Source organism: Ictidomys tridecemlineatus, chromosome 4 (assembly GCF_052094955.1).
Source record: "Ictidomys tridecemlineatus isolate mIctTri1 chromosome 4, mIctTri1.hap1, whole genome shotgun sequence".
In the NCBI taxonomy this organism is placed as follows: domain Eukaryota; kingdom Metazoa; phylum Chordata; class Mammalia; order Rodentia; family Sciuridae; genus Ictidomys; species Ictidomys tridecemlineatus.
In genome coordinates this window covers 95,691,060-95,704,260 of record NC_135480.1, presented here as the reverse complement: position 1 = coordinate 95,704,260, position 13,201 = coordinate 95,691,060, and the positions used below count along the sequence as shown (strand labels likewise).

Sequence of the window (13,201 nt, the reverse complement as noted above, 5' to 3'; positions counted from 1 at the left end):
AAGTGACTTAAATTTCCTCAAGATTCACTGCCCTCATGGATAAAATGGAGAAAATGATAACACTTCTCAGGAAGCCATTATAAGGATTAAATGAGAAAATATAGAAGAGAATGCTTAACACTGTCACATGGCAGTTACTTGTTATACATTAATGATCATTATTCACTGTTAGAAATTTCTGGAACAGATTGATATGCAATAGTGAAAGCATGTGAATGACCAGGAAAGAGATGTGGTATAAATAATTGTGAATGCAACTCCACTATGATTTTAACTTTCTTTGTAGTACATTATTCTCATGACAAAAATAAATTCCTTTCTATGTAATAGTCGATGTACCTTCCCTATATGTGCTTGCTGCAGCATTCTAAATTTCTTATACTTATGGTATGGTACTGCTTAAAAATTCAAGTTCAAGATATATTTACTGAAAATCCCTAAAACACTTGTAAAACAAAGTCATGATGGAACATAAAAATGTAAGTTATGCTGAAAAGGACAAATAGAAAATCAGCTGCTAAGCAAAGGTGCAAAAGGACCAGAGAACAGATACTTAATCATATATTTAAGCTCAGTAATGCCACTTTGGAAATTTCCTTCTGAATCTTTCAAGTGAAGTTTCATGTGTTTACATCTTAACCATAATAAAATAATAGAAGAGGAAGACAGTTAACTCCCAATTATTTCTAAAAATACCTCCATCCCAACTTTACCTTGTGGTCCATAGGAGTTCCCCATATTGTATGCTGTTCCATCTGGATCATAATGAGGATGTGCAGTTGCTCCATTTACAGCAATAAATTTGCTCCAATCCACCTGCAAATTTAAGATCATTAGAGATTTTTAAATATTACATGCACAGATCTCTACTGATATGCATAAGTAGTAGAGACATGTAAACTATTTTTAAATAATATATGAAAACTACAGTATAAGCCCTAATTTCTTACCTCTGAGAAATCAAAATTAGTGTTCCCACTAAAGAAAAAGAAATTGAATCTAAAAGCCAAAACCCACCACCAACAACAATAACCTAAATAGATTTATCCAAGATTAAGGGAAAGTTCAAAAGAAGCAAAAGAATTAAAATTAAAATTTTAGTCAATGTGTTAAAACAATATGGATCTAAGGCTGTGGTTGTAGCTCTGTGGCAGAGTGTTTGCCTAGAGTGTGAAGCACTGAGTTCAATCCTCAGCACCACATAAAAATAAATAATAAATAAAGGTATTGTGTCCATCTATATTTTTAAAAATATTTGAAAAAAAAATATGGATCCAGACAATCTCCAGTTCAATACTATTCTGCTAGAAAGAACATAAGCCTATCAAAGTAAATCAGCAATTTTCTATTTCTCCTCTACCCTAACCTTCAGATATTAGGATTAAGTTTTCTACCTTTAAGTAAAACCAACCCCATACTCCATTCTAATCAGGACAAAGGATGAATGTGTTCTGAATCAATGGATAACTTTGTTTTTGTGATTAAGCCTCCAGTTTCTTCTACAGGTACCTACTATTCTAAAAAAGCATTTTGAATGGAAAGAAATGTTCAGATCTATTTTACTCATTTTTTAACCTATACATTACCTTTTCTATTTTCTCCAGAGTTTCAATGTCCACTTTATTCATAAAATTGGTCTCAGTGCTCATGTAATAATCACCTTTGTACTGCACATAGTTGACATTGGTATTGTCTGTCATGGCTGAAACCAACCATCAGAATTATTTTAGCATAAGAATTTACTGTAGTAGACACTAAGTATATATTTACAGAGAGAAAATAGCTTCAACATCCTCTCACACCAAACAAAACATATTTTTCAAAATTTGTATTTCCATGGATTATAATATAATAATTTTAAATAATGGTCACTATCACCTACAAAATTCTGGGCATGTGAAAGGCTGCTTACCAGGCTGTTCAAACTTTGACAAGAAACGTTCAAAAATATTTTTGCATGGATCAGGAAAAGCCAGTGTGCCAAATTCTGAGATCACAATTCGATTTCCAACACTGTTGGTCTTATATGTGTCACTCTGTAGAAACTTGCTCCTATATGTCACTGTGCCTTTCTCCATCCTGAACTGATGAAGCAAAGCCATTCCATCAAACCAGTGACTGTACCTGCAAATTCGAGAAAAGAACAGGAAAAGATATATCAGTAAGAAAAGCATGCAGTCAAAATTAAAGGTGGAATAACACATCCACATTTCAAATGAAGAGAAGAAGATTACATGGACTCCCAGTACCACCTGATTATTCAGAGAGTTTAAAATTCAGGGAAGATGGCATTTTGAATATCCTGTTTGTATGCTTTTCTTCTATTAATCTTCCCTACATCAGTTTAATACTGGGGATTGAACCTGGGGAACAACAGCAACTTATGTTCTCCTGAACCTTACCCTTGTCAAAAATTCGAAAATCTCACATTCCATAAGGCTAAAGAAAAACCCTACAGTGTGAATCTTAAGATAATTCTGAAATTTACCCTGCTGCCAAGAGACTAGCTTAAGAGGTTATGAAAAACTTGACACCTTACAAATTAGAACAAGTTCCTAAGCTTTTAGAAATAGTTATCTTCATAGCTTATATATATTAAATTTTCCATTTACTTTAAATTTTTTCAAATTTTTCACAATTGTATAAAGTAAAATAAACAGGATGACTGTCCTTCCTGCATAATCATTTTTGTCCTTATAATTATACTAGAAATGTTCTACTTAAATGATAGAATATTGAAAAACTGTAAGAAAAATTTTGTGGTTTTGCTTTTAAAAGGGCTTATTATGTGGTCCTTTCATATGCTTGACAGAGTGAATGCTTAATGATAGGTAAACAAAGCTAACATCATTGTCTTAAAAGGCAATGGATGGGCTGAGGTTGTGGCTCAGTGATAGAGCATTTGCCTATCTTGTGTGAGGCACTGGGTTCAATCCTCAGCACTGCACATAAATAAATAAAGTCCATTGAGAATTAAGAAAATACTTAAAAAAAAAAGACAATGGTTTCTCAAAGTAAAGATTAGGAAAGATATTTGTTCACCCATGTTCATAGTGGCTTTACTCACAACAGCCAAAAGGTGTAAGCAGCTTAAATTTCTACTGATGGTTGAATGGATACACAAATGTTTACATTGTGGGGGTTCAAGCATGCCACCCTAAAATATGTCACTTTGACATACTGATTATTTTGTGTTAAAAGCACTTGAAAAACACCAACTGCAAGAAGAGCTCTCTGACCTTCCCTTTTCTTTCTGAAAGCAAAAAATAACTCCCACGAGAAAGGTACTTTCTATGTGCCAGAAGGAAGACATTTCTATTGCTGGAGATGGGGCATGGAGGCCAAGAGAAATCTGTAACAAACTTTGGTAAACTTGTCTTCATAGTCACTTTCCTACAATTAACTGCTCTAGACTTAACCCTTGTCTTGTCATATTTCCACAATTTACCACTCTTTGTCCAACCCAGCATATAATCTTTCAGTTCTGATACTTTAGGTCATCATTTTTCTTGTGAGGGTTCCCCAGTTGATGTAACAATTATTAAATAATGTTTGTATGCTTTCTTCTATTAATCTTCCCTACATCAGTTTAATACTGGGGATTGAACCAAGGGGCACCCTACCTACACTCTCAGCCCTTTTATTTTTTATTTTGAGATAAACTTGTGATCTTCCTGACTCAGTCTCCTCTCAGTTGTTGGAACTATAGGTCTGCACCACCTCCCCTAGCAGATAAGGTTTTTGTTGTTTTGTTTCATTTTAAGTTGTAGATGAACACAATACCTTTATTTTATTTATTTATTTTTATGTGGTGCCAAGAATCAAACCCAGTCCTTCACACATGCTAAGTAAGCACTCTACCACAGAGCTACAACCACAGCCTCCAGATGAGGTATTTAAAGTAGTCAAAATCATAGCAACAGGAAGAAGAATGCTGTGTGTTGGGCTGGTGGGGAAGGATAATTGGTGTGTTGTGTTAACTGGTAAAGAGTGTCAGTTTTGCAAAACATTCTGAAAGTCTGTCTCACAACAATGCAAATTCACTTAACACTACTGAACTGCACACATTAAATGATTAAGGCATATGGAAATGTTTATATTTCATGTATCTTACCACAGTTTTTTAAATTCAGGAAAGAAAGAAAAAGTCACTCTTAAACCAATCATTTCAGATGGCACCTTTATTATACACTAACTTCAGTAAGATCTTGGGTCTGTTCCTGGACTATTTATTCCATGTGATTTATCTATTCACCTATTCATGTCATTTATCTATCCACCTATTAAAACACTATTCACAGTGTTTTAATCGCAGAGGATTTATAGTATATTTTGATGTCTGCTCACTACTCCTGAAAATTTTTCATTTTCAATGTTTTCTTGACGATTCTTGAATATTTATTTCTTCTAATGAACTTTACTATCAATTTGTCTAATTGCCTTAAATAGCTTGTTGGAGTTTTTATTAAGATTGCATTAGGCCTTGGGTTCAATTCCTAACACCACAAGGGAAAAAAAAGAAGAAGAATGGACTTTGGGCTGGGGTTGTAGGTCAGTGGTAGAGCATTTACCCAGCACGTGTAAGGCACTGAGTTTCAATCCTCAGCACCACATAAAAATAAATACATAAAATAAAGGTATTGTGTCCATTTAAAACTAAAAAACAATTTAACAAAAAAGATTGCATTAGATTTATAAATTAACTTACATAAAACTGAAATCTTTATAATGTTGAATCATTCTACTCAAGATCAGGAGATGGGCTTTCCATTTGTTCAAGTGCATCTTTCAAGAGTTTTAAAGTTAGCACATTTCTAGGTAAGTTAGTTTCAAAGTATTTAATCTTCTTTGTCACAATTGGAAATGAAGTTTTTCCTATCATTATGTTACTGCTTTTGTCTATGACAGCTACTGATTTTAGTATGTTGATTTTATACCCTGTTACTTTATGTTTATTGTTAAGATTGAGTTTTATTATTGATTCTCTATAGTTTTGCAGGTTTGCTACTATATCATCTGCAAAGAAGAGTGAGTTTTACTTCTTTACTAAGCCTTCTGCCCTTAATTAATATCACTGGTCTAATTGTATTTCTTATAACTGGTATAATGTTGAACAGCAATGGCGATACTGACATCCTCTCCTTGTTCCTGGAGTTAGAAAAAATTGCTTGTAGTAATTCTCAACTTAGTATTACTCAACTTACTTACTGTAGTATTATTCAACTTATTTACTTAGTTTTAGCACAAAATATTGAGACAGAGATAGAACCATAGAGATAGATATGTATGATATGATAAATATGATATGTATACTAAGCATATATGCAAACATAGTTATGTTAAGAAACTGCCTCATGTGGTGGTGCATGCCTATAATCCCAGCCACTCTGGAGGCTGAGGCAGGAGGATCTCAAGTACAAAGCCAGCCTCAGCAAAAGCAAGGCACTAAGCAACTCAGTGAGACCCTGTCTCTAAATAAAATTCAAAACAGGACTCAGAATGTGGCTCAGTGGTCAAGTGCCCCTGAGTTTAATCCCTGGTACCCCTCCCCAAAAAAGAAACTATCCATTAAGTCCTATTTTCTTGAGCAGATTTTTTGAGCAATTGATGTTGACTTTTGGCAAGTATCTTTCAACCTTTATGGAGATAATTCTATGTTTATTTTTGCAGAGATCTATTAATGTGGTTATATAATAATTTATGTATATAATGAATCTATCTTGCATTCTTGGAATTACTCCCACCTGATTATAGTGAATTTTATTTTTAATGTGATGTTAGATTTTTCTTGTTAATAAAATATCTTAGTCCTATGTTAATATCATACATTTTGTATTTTATAATGGGTTTTTACAAATAAAATTAGTCTATAATTTCATTTTTGCACTATCTTTATCCTGTTTAAATATCAATATCATAAAAATTTGGGAATTTTCCCTTTATTTTCAATGCTCTATAAAAATTATAAAGCATTAGAACTACTTCATATCTGAAGGTTTGAGAGACTTCTGTAAAATAATCTGGACCTTGTGCTCTTCTCCTCTTCCTCCTTTTTCTTCGAATATGTCTTTATTGACATTCTCTATTTCTTCTACATAAACTGGTCTTTTTAAACTTTATATCTCTACCAATTTTAGCAATCTGTTTTTCCCTAGAAAATTATCCATTTCATCAAGGTTTTGAAATGTATGTGCTTAGAGATTTACAAAGTCTGACCTTGAAGTTGATATCCTCCTGCCTCAACCTCCTGAGTTGCTGGGATTACAGGCATGAGCTACCAGGCCCTGCTGATAGTGTAAAGTTTTTTGTTTATTTGTTTTTTAATCAAAACAACAACAATAAATCTATATATGACTGCAATTATTTAAAACAATTCTATGGAAACAGGGTAGAGAACTGGCAAGAAATACACCAAAGTGCAATAGGGGATATGTCAAGTGGTACTTGCTTTTCCCCCCTCTCTACATTAAAAATATTTTATGTAAATAACAATTTTTATAATGAGTAATTTTTTTCCAATACTTAAAAATGATTAAAAAACAAAGCAGAATCCTTCCAGAACATAGGCATTTTGCTTCACATCCCTACTAGACACACAGACATGATATCCTCAAGAGTTTATATCTATTCATCGAGTGCTAACTGAGTGCAGTACACTGTTCTGGATATTAAAGATATCAAGTGATTAAAAAGTCTCTGCTTTCATGGAACTTATATTCTAATAGGGACAACACAGCTAACACACAAATCAACAAACTAAACCACATACAATGACAGTGCTATATAGAGAATTAAATTGGTAATATAATAATTTCTAGTGTTTTTAAATTGGAAGATAGAGAAGACTCAAAGAACAGGAGATCTAGTGTTTATCTGGATGATAAGAATGAGACCTGGGAAGATCAGGAAGACAGCTAAGAGAGTTAATGCTAAGATGCTGAGCAAAAATAGATGTGGCCGATAGCTAAATTGTGGAGCCAACTCAGATGTCCTTCAGTAGATGAATGGATAGGGAAACTTTGGTATACATACACAATGGAACATTACTCAGCATTAAAAGAGAATAAAATCATGGCATTTGCAGGTAAAAGGATGGAGTTGGAGAAAATCATGCTAAGTGAAGAAAGCCAATCCCAAAAAAAAAACAAATGTTTTTGGAATGTTTTCTTTGATATGAGGATGCTGACTCATAATGGCGATGAGGTGTGGGGGTGGAGCATTGGAGGAATGGAGGAACTTTAGATAGGGCAAAGGGGAGGGAGGGAGGGAAAGGAAGGGAGCAAGGAAGTAGGAATGATGGTGGAATGAGTTAGACATCATTACCCTAAGTACATGTATGAAGACACGAATAGTGTGAAAATACTTTGTGTACTTGAAAAATTGTGCTCTATATGTGTAATATGAAATGAATGCATTCTGCCATCATGTGTAACAAATTAGAATAAATAAATAATTTAATTTAAAAAAAAAAGATGTGGCCAGTATAAGGAACTGAAAGAGGGCATTGCATCTGGGGAGTATGGGGTGCAAGCAAGAATGGTAGGAGGTAAAGACACTGCTGTCCTTCAACTTGTGATGCAACAGCTTGGTAGTCACACAGTCCTGTCACTTCTCTTTTGGCATAAACTTTGAGGGCTTCAAATTTACAATATTCTGCAGAGTAGGAAAAGAAAGACATTTAAAAAACAATTAAGTCTTGTTGGGTTTTTTTCTCCACTAGGCTATACTTTCTGTCCTGTAATCACAGGAACTGAAATACAATGTTTGCTTCAGAGAAAAAAAAAAAAAGATATTAATTCCTATTCCAAATCAGCCCGTTCCAAAAATCTACATTGTTCTCCAAAATGTAGGCTTACTTATCCTTCCCAAATTCGAATTTTCCAGGTCCAACTCGAAGTAGATAGCCATGGAGCCACTCAGGAATGTGTCCCTTGACTTGAGCAGAGATGTTCTGCACAGTCTCCTCCACCGTGGTCAGCAGTGGTGCAATACATGGCAGATTCTGCCGCTGCCCCAAGAGGGTTTTTTTCTGATGAGTATTTTCCATGTATGTCTTCAAAACTGTGAAGAGAAAGCCAAAGTACAACACAAACAAAAAAATTGCCAGATTTTCTATAAACATGCCTATTGACCCATAAGCAATAATCTATAGACTGACAGCTTAAGGGAAATATGATCCTAACATCAAATGGTCTCCAAATCCTTCCCTCTGCTTCCTCATTCTCAGACTACCAATACTGGTTCTCGACTTTTGAGACACAAAAATCTTTCTTTTGTTTCTTGCAGTACTAATCTGCCTAAGAATTAACTCAATACTTTATTTACTCATTTCTCATAGTTAAGCAATGCTTATCTTTTTACAAGGATCACTCTACATGCTAACCCTAGATGTGCTAATAACAACTTCACTGTTAAAATTTAAAATGATTGGGTTGAGGCTGTAGCTCAGTGGTGGAGCACTTGCCTAGCACGTGTGAAGCACTGGGTTTGATCATCAGCACCACATAAAAATAAATAAAGGTATTGTGTCCATCTATAACAACAACAACAAAATTTAAATGACCACCATTCAATATTATCATAATTACCTTGACCCCAGTATTTTAGATATACTAGAATGTGATCTCAAAAATTTATAGTGATTTCTAAGAATTTGATATGATGTTAAATTTAATTTTTTCTATTTTTTAATATTTCTTTTAGTTGTAGATGGACACAATAACTTTATTTTATTTATTTATTTTTATGTGTTGCTGAGGATCAAACCCAGTGCCTCACACATTCGAGGCAAGCACTCTACCACTGAGCTACAGCCCTAGCCCCTAATTTCTTCCATTTTAATAGCATATGGATGAAAGGACATGGCATTTTCTATGAAAGTAGTATCATAAATTAATTTATGCAGTGATACTCATTATGAGATTACCAGAAGTCCAAAAACTACAAGAAGTAAAACTCATATATTCAGAAGCTGAAATTATCCCTAATATTTCATACTTACTGAGTGTTCACAAGACAGTATTGCTTAATGCAGAAGGGTAATCAATGCAAATAATCAATCAAATACTATAAAATACAATCCTTTATTTTTTTCATAAAAGTTTAACAGTGATACAGAAGTCGAAAGTAGAAAAACAAACAAACACATATGGATACCATTCCCCTGACTAAATATGATTTTCATTCTTTAGGCAGATATTCAGTTCAGAGGCACACGAGAACTTTTACTTTCCTGCATGTAACAATTCAGTCAAGCCCAACTATTTCCTGATTTCCCAAATAAAATTCACTTTCATTCTGTATGTCCTTCCTAAAACTTCTCCTTTAAAAAACTCTATGTATTGCACAAGTTCTATCTCAAATGTTACTTCCTTTAAAAGGAAGCACAGTGTAATATTTAAGACTGTAGGCTCAAATTCTGCCTGGCCTCAGACTTCTTGGTTTCAAATCTTGGTCACTTCCCAAACAGACTCTCAAACTCTCTGTACTATTTCCTCCTTTATATTTGGGGAAATAATAATTCTCATCATACCTAAAGCTATAAGTAAATGAGTTAGAATACAATAAATACTCAAAAGTATAGGTATTATCATTTACATAGCTTTTAATGAATAATCCAATAAGATTTACTATATATCTTCTTTCTTGGAATTACTTTATCCATTTAACAAAGTGCCAGGCACTGCTGAAGGATAAAAGGCATTAGAAACTTCACTCTACTCTGCTTAGTAAAAAAAAACAGATTATTGATAATAAGTGATTTGTTAAACATTGTTTCTCAAAGTCCAGTCCGAGGATATTTGCAAAGAAATAGTACCTGATGTTGTTGCTGAAATGCAAACTCCTGGACACAACTCTGTACATAATAAATCAGAATCTCTGGAAGAAAGCAATCAGGTATTCTTAGGCATATTGAAGTTTGGGAACCATATTATTAGAGATTTTTTTTAAAAAAAAATTTAGTTGTAGATGGACACAATACCTTTTTATTTATTTATTTTTATGTGGTGCTGAGGATTGAACCCAATGCGCCTCACACATTCTAGGAAAGCGCTCTACCACTGAGCCATGACTCCAGCCCTATAAGAGGTATTAAGATGCTGCTTTTTTAGCATATGGAAATGGTAGGAGACCTTCAGTGATACACAAAATTATAAGAGGTTATGAGGGGCAAGGGGGAGGGGGAAAAAAGGGAGAGAATTGAACAACAGCAGAGGAGGTAGAGAGGGAAGATGGGAGGGGAGGGGAGGGGAGGGGGGATAGTAGGGGATAGGAAAGGTAGCAGAATACAACAGTCACTAATATGCCATTATGTAAAAATGTGAGTATGTAACAGAAGTGAGTCTGCAATTTGTATTTGGGGAGTTCAAAACCCAATTGAGTCAAATGTATGAAAGATGATATATCATGAGCTCTGTAATGTTTTGAACAATCAATAAAAAAATGAAAATTAAAAAAAAGATGCTGCTTTTTTTAAAAAAACAGAGAGAGAGAGAGAAGCAAACCTATTTATTTTATCCTACTTTTATTAACTTTATATAGATTTGTCTTATTCTCCTTCTTATTCTCCTCTTAAATTAAAATAAATTCCTTGAAGTCAGGTATTTTACTCATCTCACTTTTTTAAGTAAAATTAAATTGAATAACCTGATTGGGTGCTTATCTGAGTACAGGTGCATTTGAAACATTTTACATTTTAGAAAGTATTTTTATGTCTATATGTTCTATACTCCATGTTGTTGGCAATATAGTACATGCTCTTCAAACTTTCTGTGGTACTTGATATTGTTGTCAACATCTCTTCAAATCCCTTTCTATTCTTGGCTTCTGACACACACTGTACTATTCTGACTTTCCTGCTCCCTTTCTGACAACTCTGTGCTTTATGCCAGCTTTATTGCTTATTAACTGACAACCTTGGGCATATTCCTTAATCTCTCTGAACTTCAGGTTTTTCAATGATAAAGTTGGAATAAAAAGAGGTTAACACTTCCTGTTCATGTCGATCTCATAATTAAATATAATGATACTTTCTAAATGTTAATTCCCTTTATTGGCTCCTTTTCCCTTATCACCACATAAATCTTCCTAAGGTGTCACCTTGAACCTTTATTCTTTCATCTCAGCATTTTCACTTGTAATCTCTATCTAGTTTCAATTCACCAATTACTTCTAGCAAGTGATTCTTAAACATGTCAAAATATAATTCTTTATTTCCCCTTTCCAAATAAAATTTTTCACCAGCCACATCACCCAGCTTCAAGATCTCTGTAAGCTTTGAATTCATTTTGTGCACTCCCCCTCGCATTCACTAAATGGTTAAGTTTTGCTGACTATACCAACACTGAGCCAGTAAGGGGATGTTAAGGAGAGAACATAAGGTGGCCAATATAAATTATTAGGGCTCAAAAGTCTGTAAGTGTGCCTAGGGGAAATTGTAAAGATTTTGAACAGTTCCTCCCTCCTGGACAACTCCCTTTATTTTTTTCCTGAACCAGTCCTCAGCACAGATGCCTCAACTTCTCTTTCCTACTTGTCACTTCCTTCTTACTGTTCTAACTTGGGCTCTCACCTCTTAACTGGATATTATAGCAGCCTCCTAACTGGAAGGAGAAATTAGGGAATCAAATTATTTTCTACACCACAGCTTCCTAATTAGTGGGCTTATTATCCCCTTTGTGTTTGGGATGGCCAAAGGCCTTCAGCTCTAAATAGCACATCTGCAGGACTGCAGATCCCATCTTGCATGGTAAAAATATTACCATATTTTTATGTCATTCTGCCTCTTGATAATGTATTTTACTCCAGCCTACCTGGACCAGTCCCATTTTCTTCTTATCATAATCATAACATTCTCATTCACAAGGATAACATTCTCATAACACAAGGATATTTCTCGTGTTCTTCAGATGGAATTCACATATCTAACTCATCCTTCAAGATCCAGTTTCCATGTAACCTGCTTCCTAAGCATGGCATTCCCATTTCCTATAGCAAGAACTGATTCTCCTGAGTCTGACATCACAAAGAAGCAATTTATAGCTCTTATAGCTCTTGTGTTATTTCCTGTCTTGTATGTTTTAGATGAATATGTTCTACAAACTCTACCACCAGTATTCCTCGAATACAGGATCTGGCTTTTGTCTCCCCTCTTCTTCCAGTACCTATTACTTTGCATAATGCAAGCAAAGTTATTGGATTAAATAATTATACAATTCATAATGCATATGGGTTAGATTTCTGACAGTTCTATATGAGCCAATTTCAAGAAATAAAATCATGAAACAATAGTAGAAATATAATAGAAAAAGTAGGTTTGAAGGCAATTCCCCAGAATGCAAATAGAAAAACCAAATATTTACATTAGAACATGTGGCAGTGATTTTCAATTTAGAAAAATCTGAACAGTAAATATCCTTCCTATTATAGATCCAAGAAAATCCCTAAACCTGAATCCTACCCCTATATTTTGTATAAAACATGAACATGAGGACTGTTTCCCTAACAATAAACAAACAAATCCTGACTGGGCCTTCTTTCACTTCTGGCTCTGCAGAGTTGCTGCCTGTATCTGCTCTGCACAGAAAGGGAAAGCTTCAAAAGCCTTCAGTAATCTTCGGGGAAATAAGCACAGAGTCTTAAGTACAGACTGGCAGGAAAAGGAAAAGAAAGGGTAAATCCCCTACCTGGGAGCCGGTACACTGCCACAGAAAGAAAACCTACTGCAGTGGTAGAACGATTCCTGACAAAATGGAGAAAGATTTGAAAACACATTTTTAATTTGTTCAGTAGCTGCAGATCCTGTGATTTCAAATGCTTACACTCACCGGCAGTCACAGTTGGAAGAAACGCTAAACAATAAACGCTAAACAATAAACGCTCACAGAACTTCCTGGTTGTCCCTGACTCTCCAGGGTTGTCCCTGGCTCAGTGACAAAATGGGATGGGGAGGGGAGGTAAGGGGTGGAGCTTCAAAACACCAGTAATCTCTTCTTGTCTCCAGAGCAAATATCCCAACAAACTATCTATATAATGAGTCTTTCATTTTGAAATATTAAAATTGTATCACCAATAGTAGACTCCCTTTTTAAACTTTCCTCTATCTTTACACTATTGGTAAGTCAGTTGATTTGGATCCAAGGTGATCACCTTCATTGTGCCATTCCTCTCCTCTGAAAGATTCAGACACAAAATAAAGTCC

The 13,201-nt window shown here is 34.5% G+C and overlaps 1 protein-coding gene across 7 annotated transcripts in view; it reads right to left on the bottom strand.

The window, feature by feature from the left end:
• Positions 1 to 12,917, bottom strand: part of Bco2 (beta-carotene oxygenase 2) — a 32,074-nt gene extending 19,157 nt beyond the window's left edge. For 4 of the 7 annotated variants that reach the window (XM_005334216.5, XM_040285206.2, XM_021732395.3 and 1 more), the window contains exons 1-5: positions 12,687 to 12,821; positions 7,857 to 8,061; positions 1,913 to 2,124; positions 1,587 to 1,702; positions 714 to 816 (exon numbers count right to left, since the gene is read on the bottom strand). In XM_005334216.5, the coding sequence (XP_005334273.1) occupies positions 714 to 816; positions 1,587 to 1,702; positions 1,913 to 2,124; positions 7,857 to 8,061; positions 12,687 to 12,774 (724 nt within the window). In that variant the 5' untranslated portion in view covers positions 12,775 to 12,821. The other 3 variants (XM_040285205.2, XM_005334218.4, XM_078046991.1) reach the window with 3 other exon arrangements.
• Between the last annotated feature and the right edge of the window lie 284 nt (positions 12,918 to 13,201).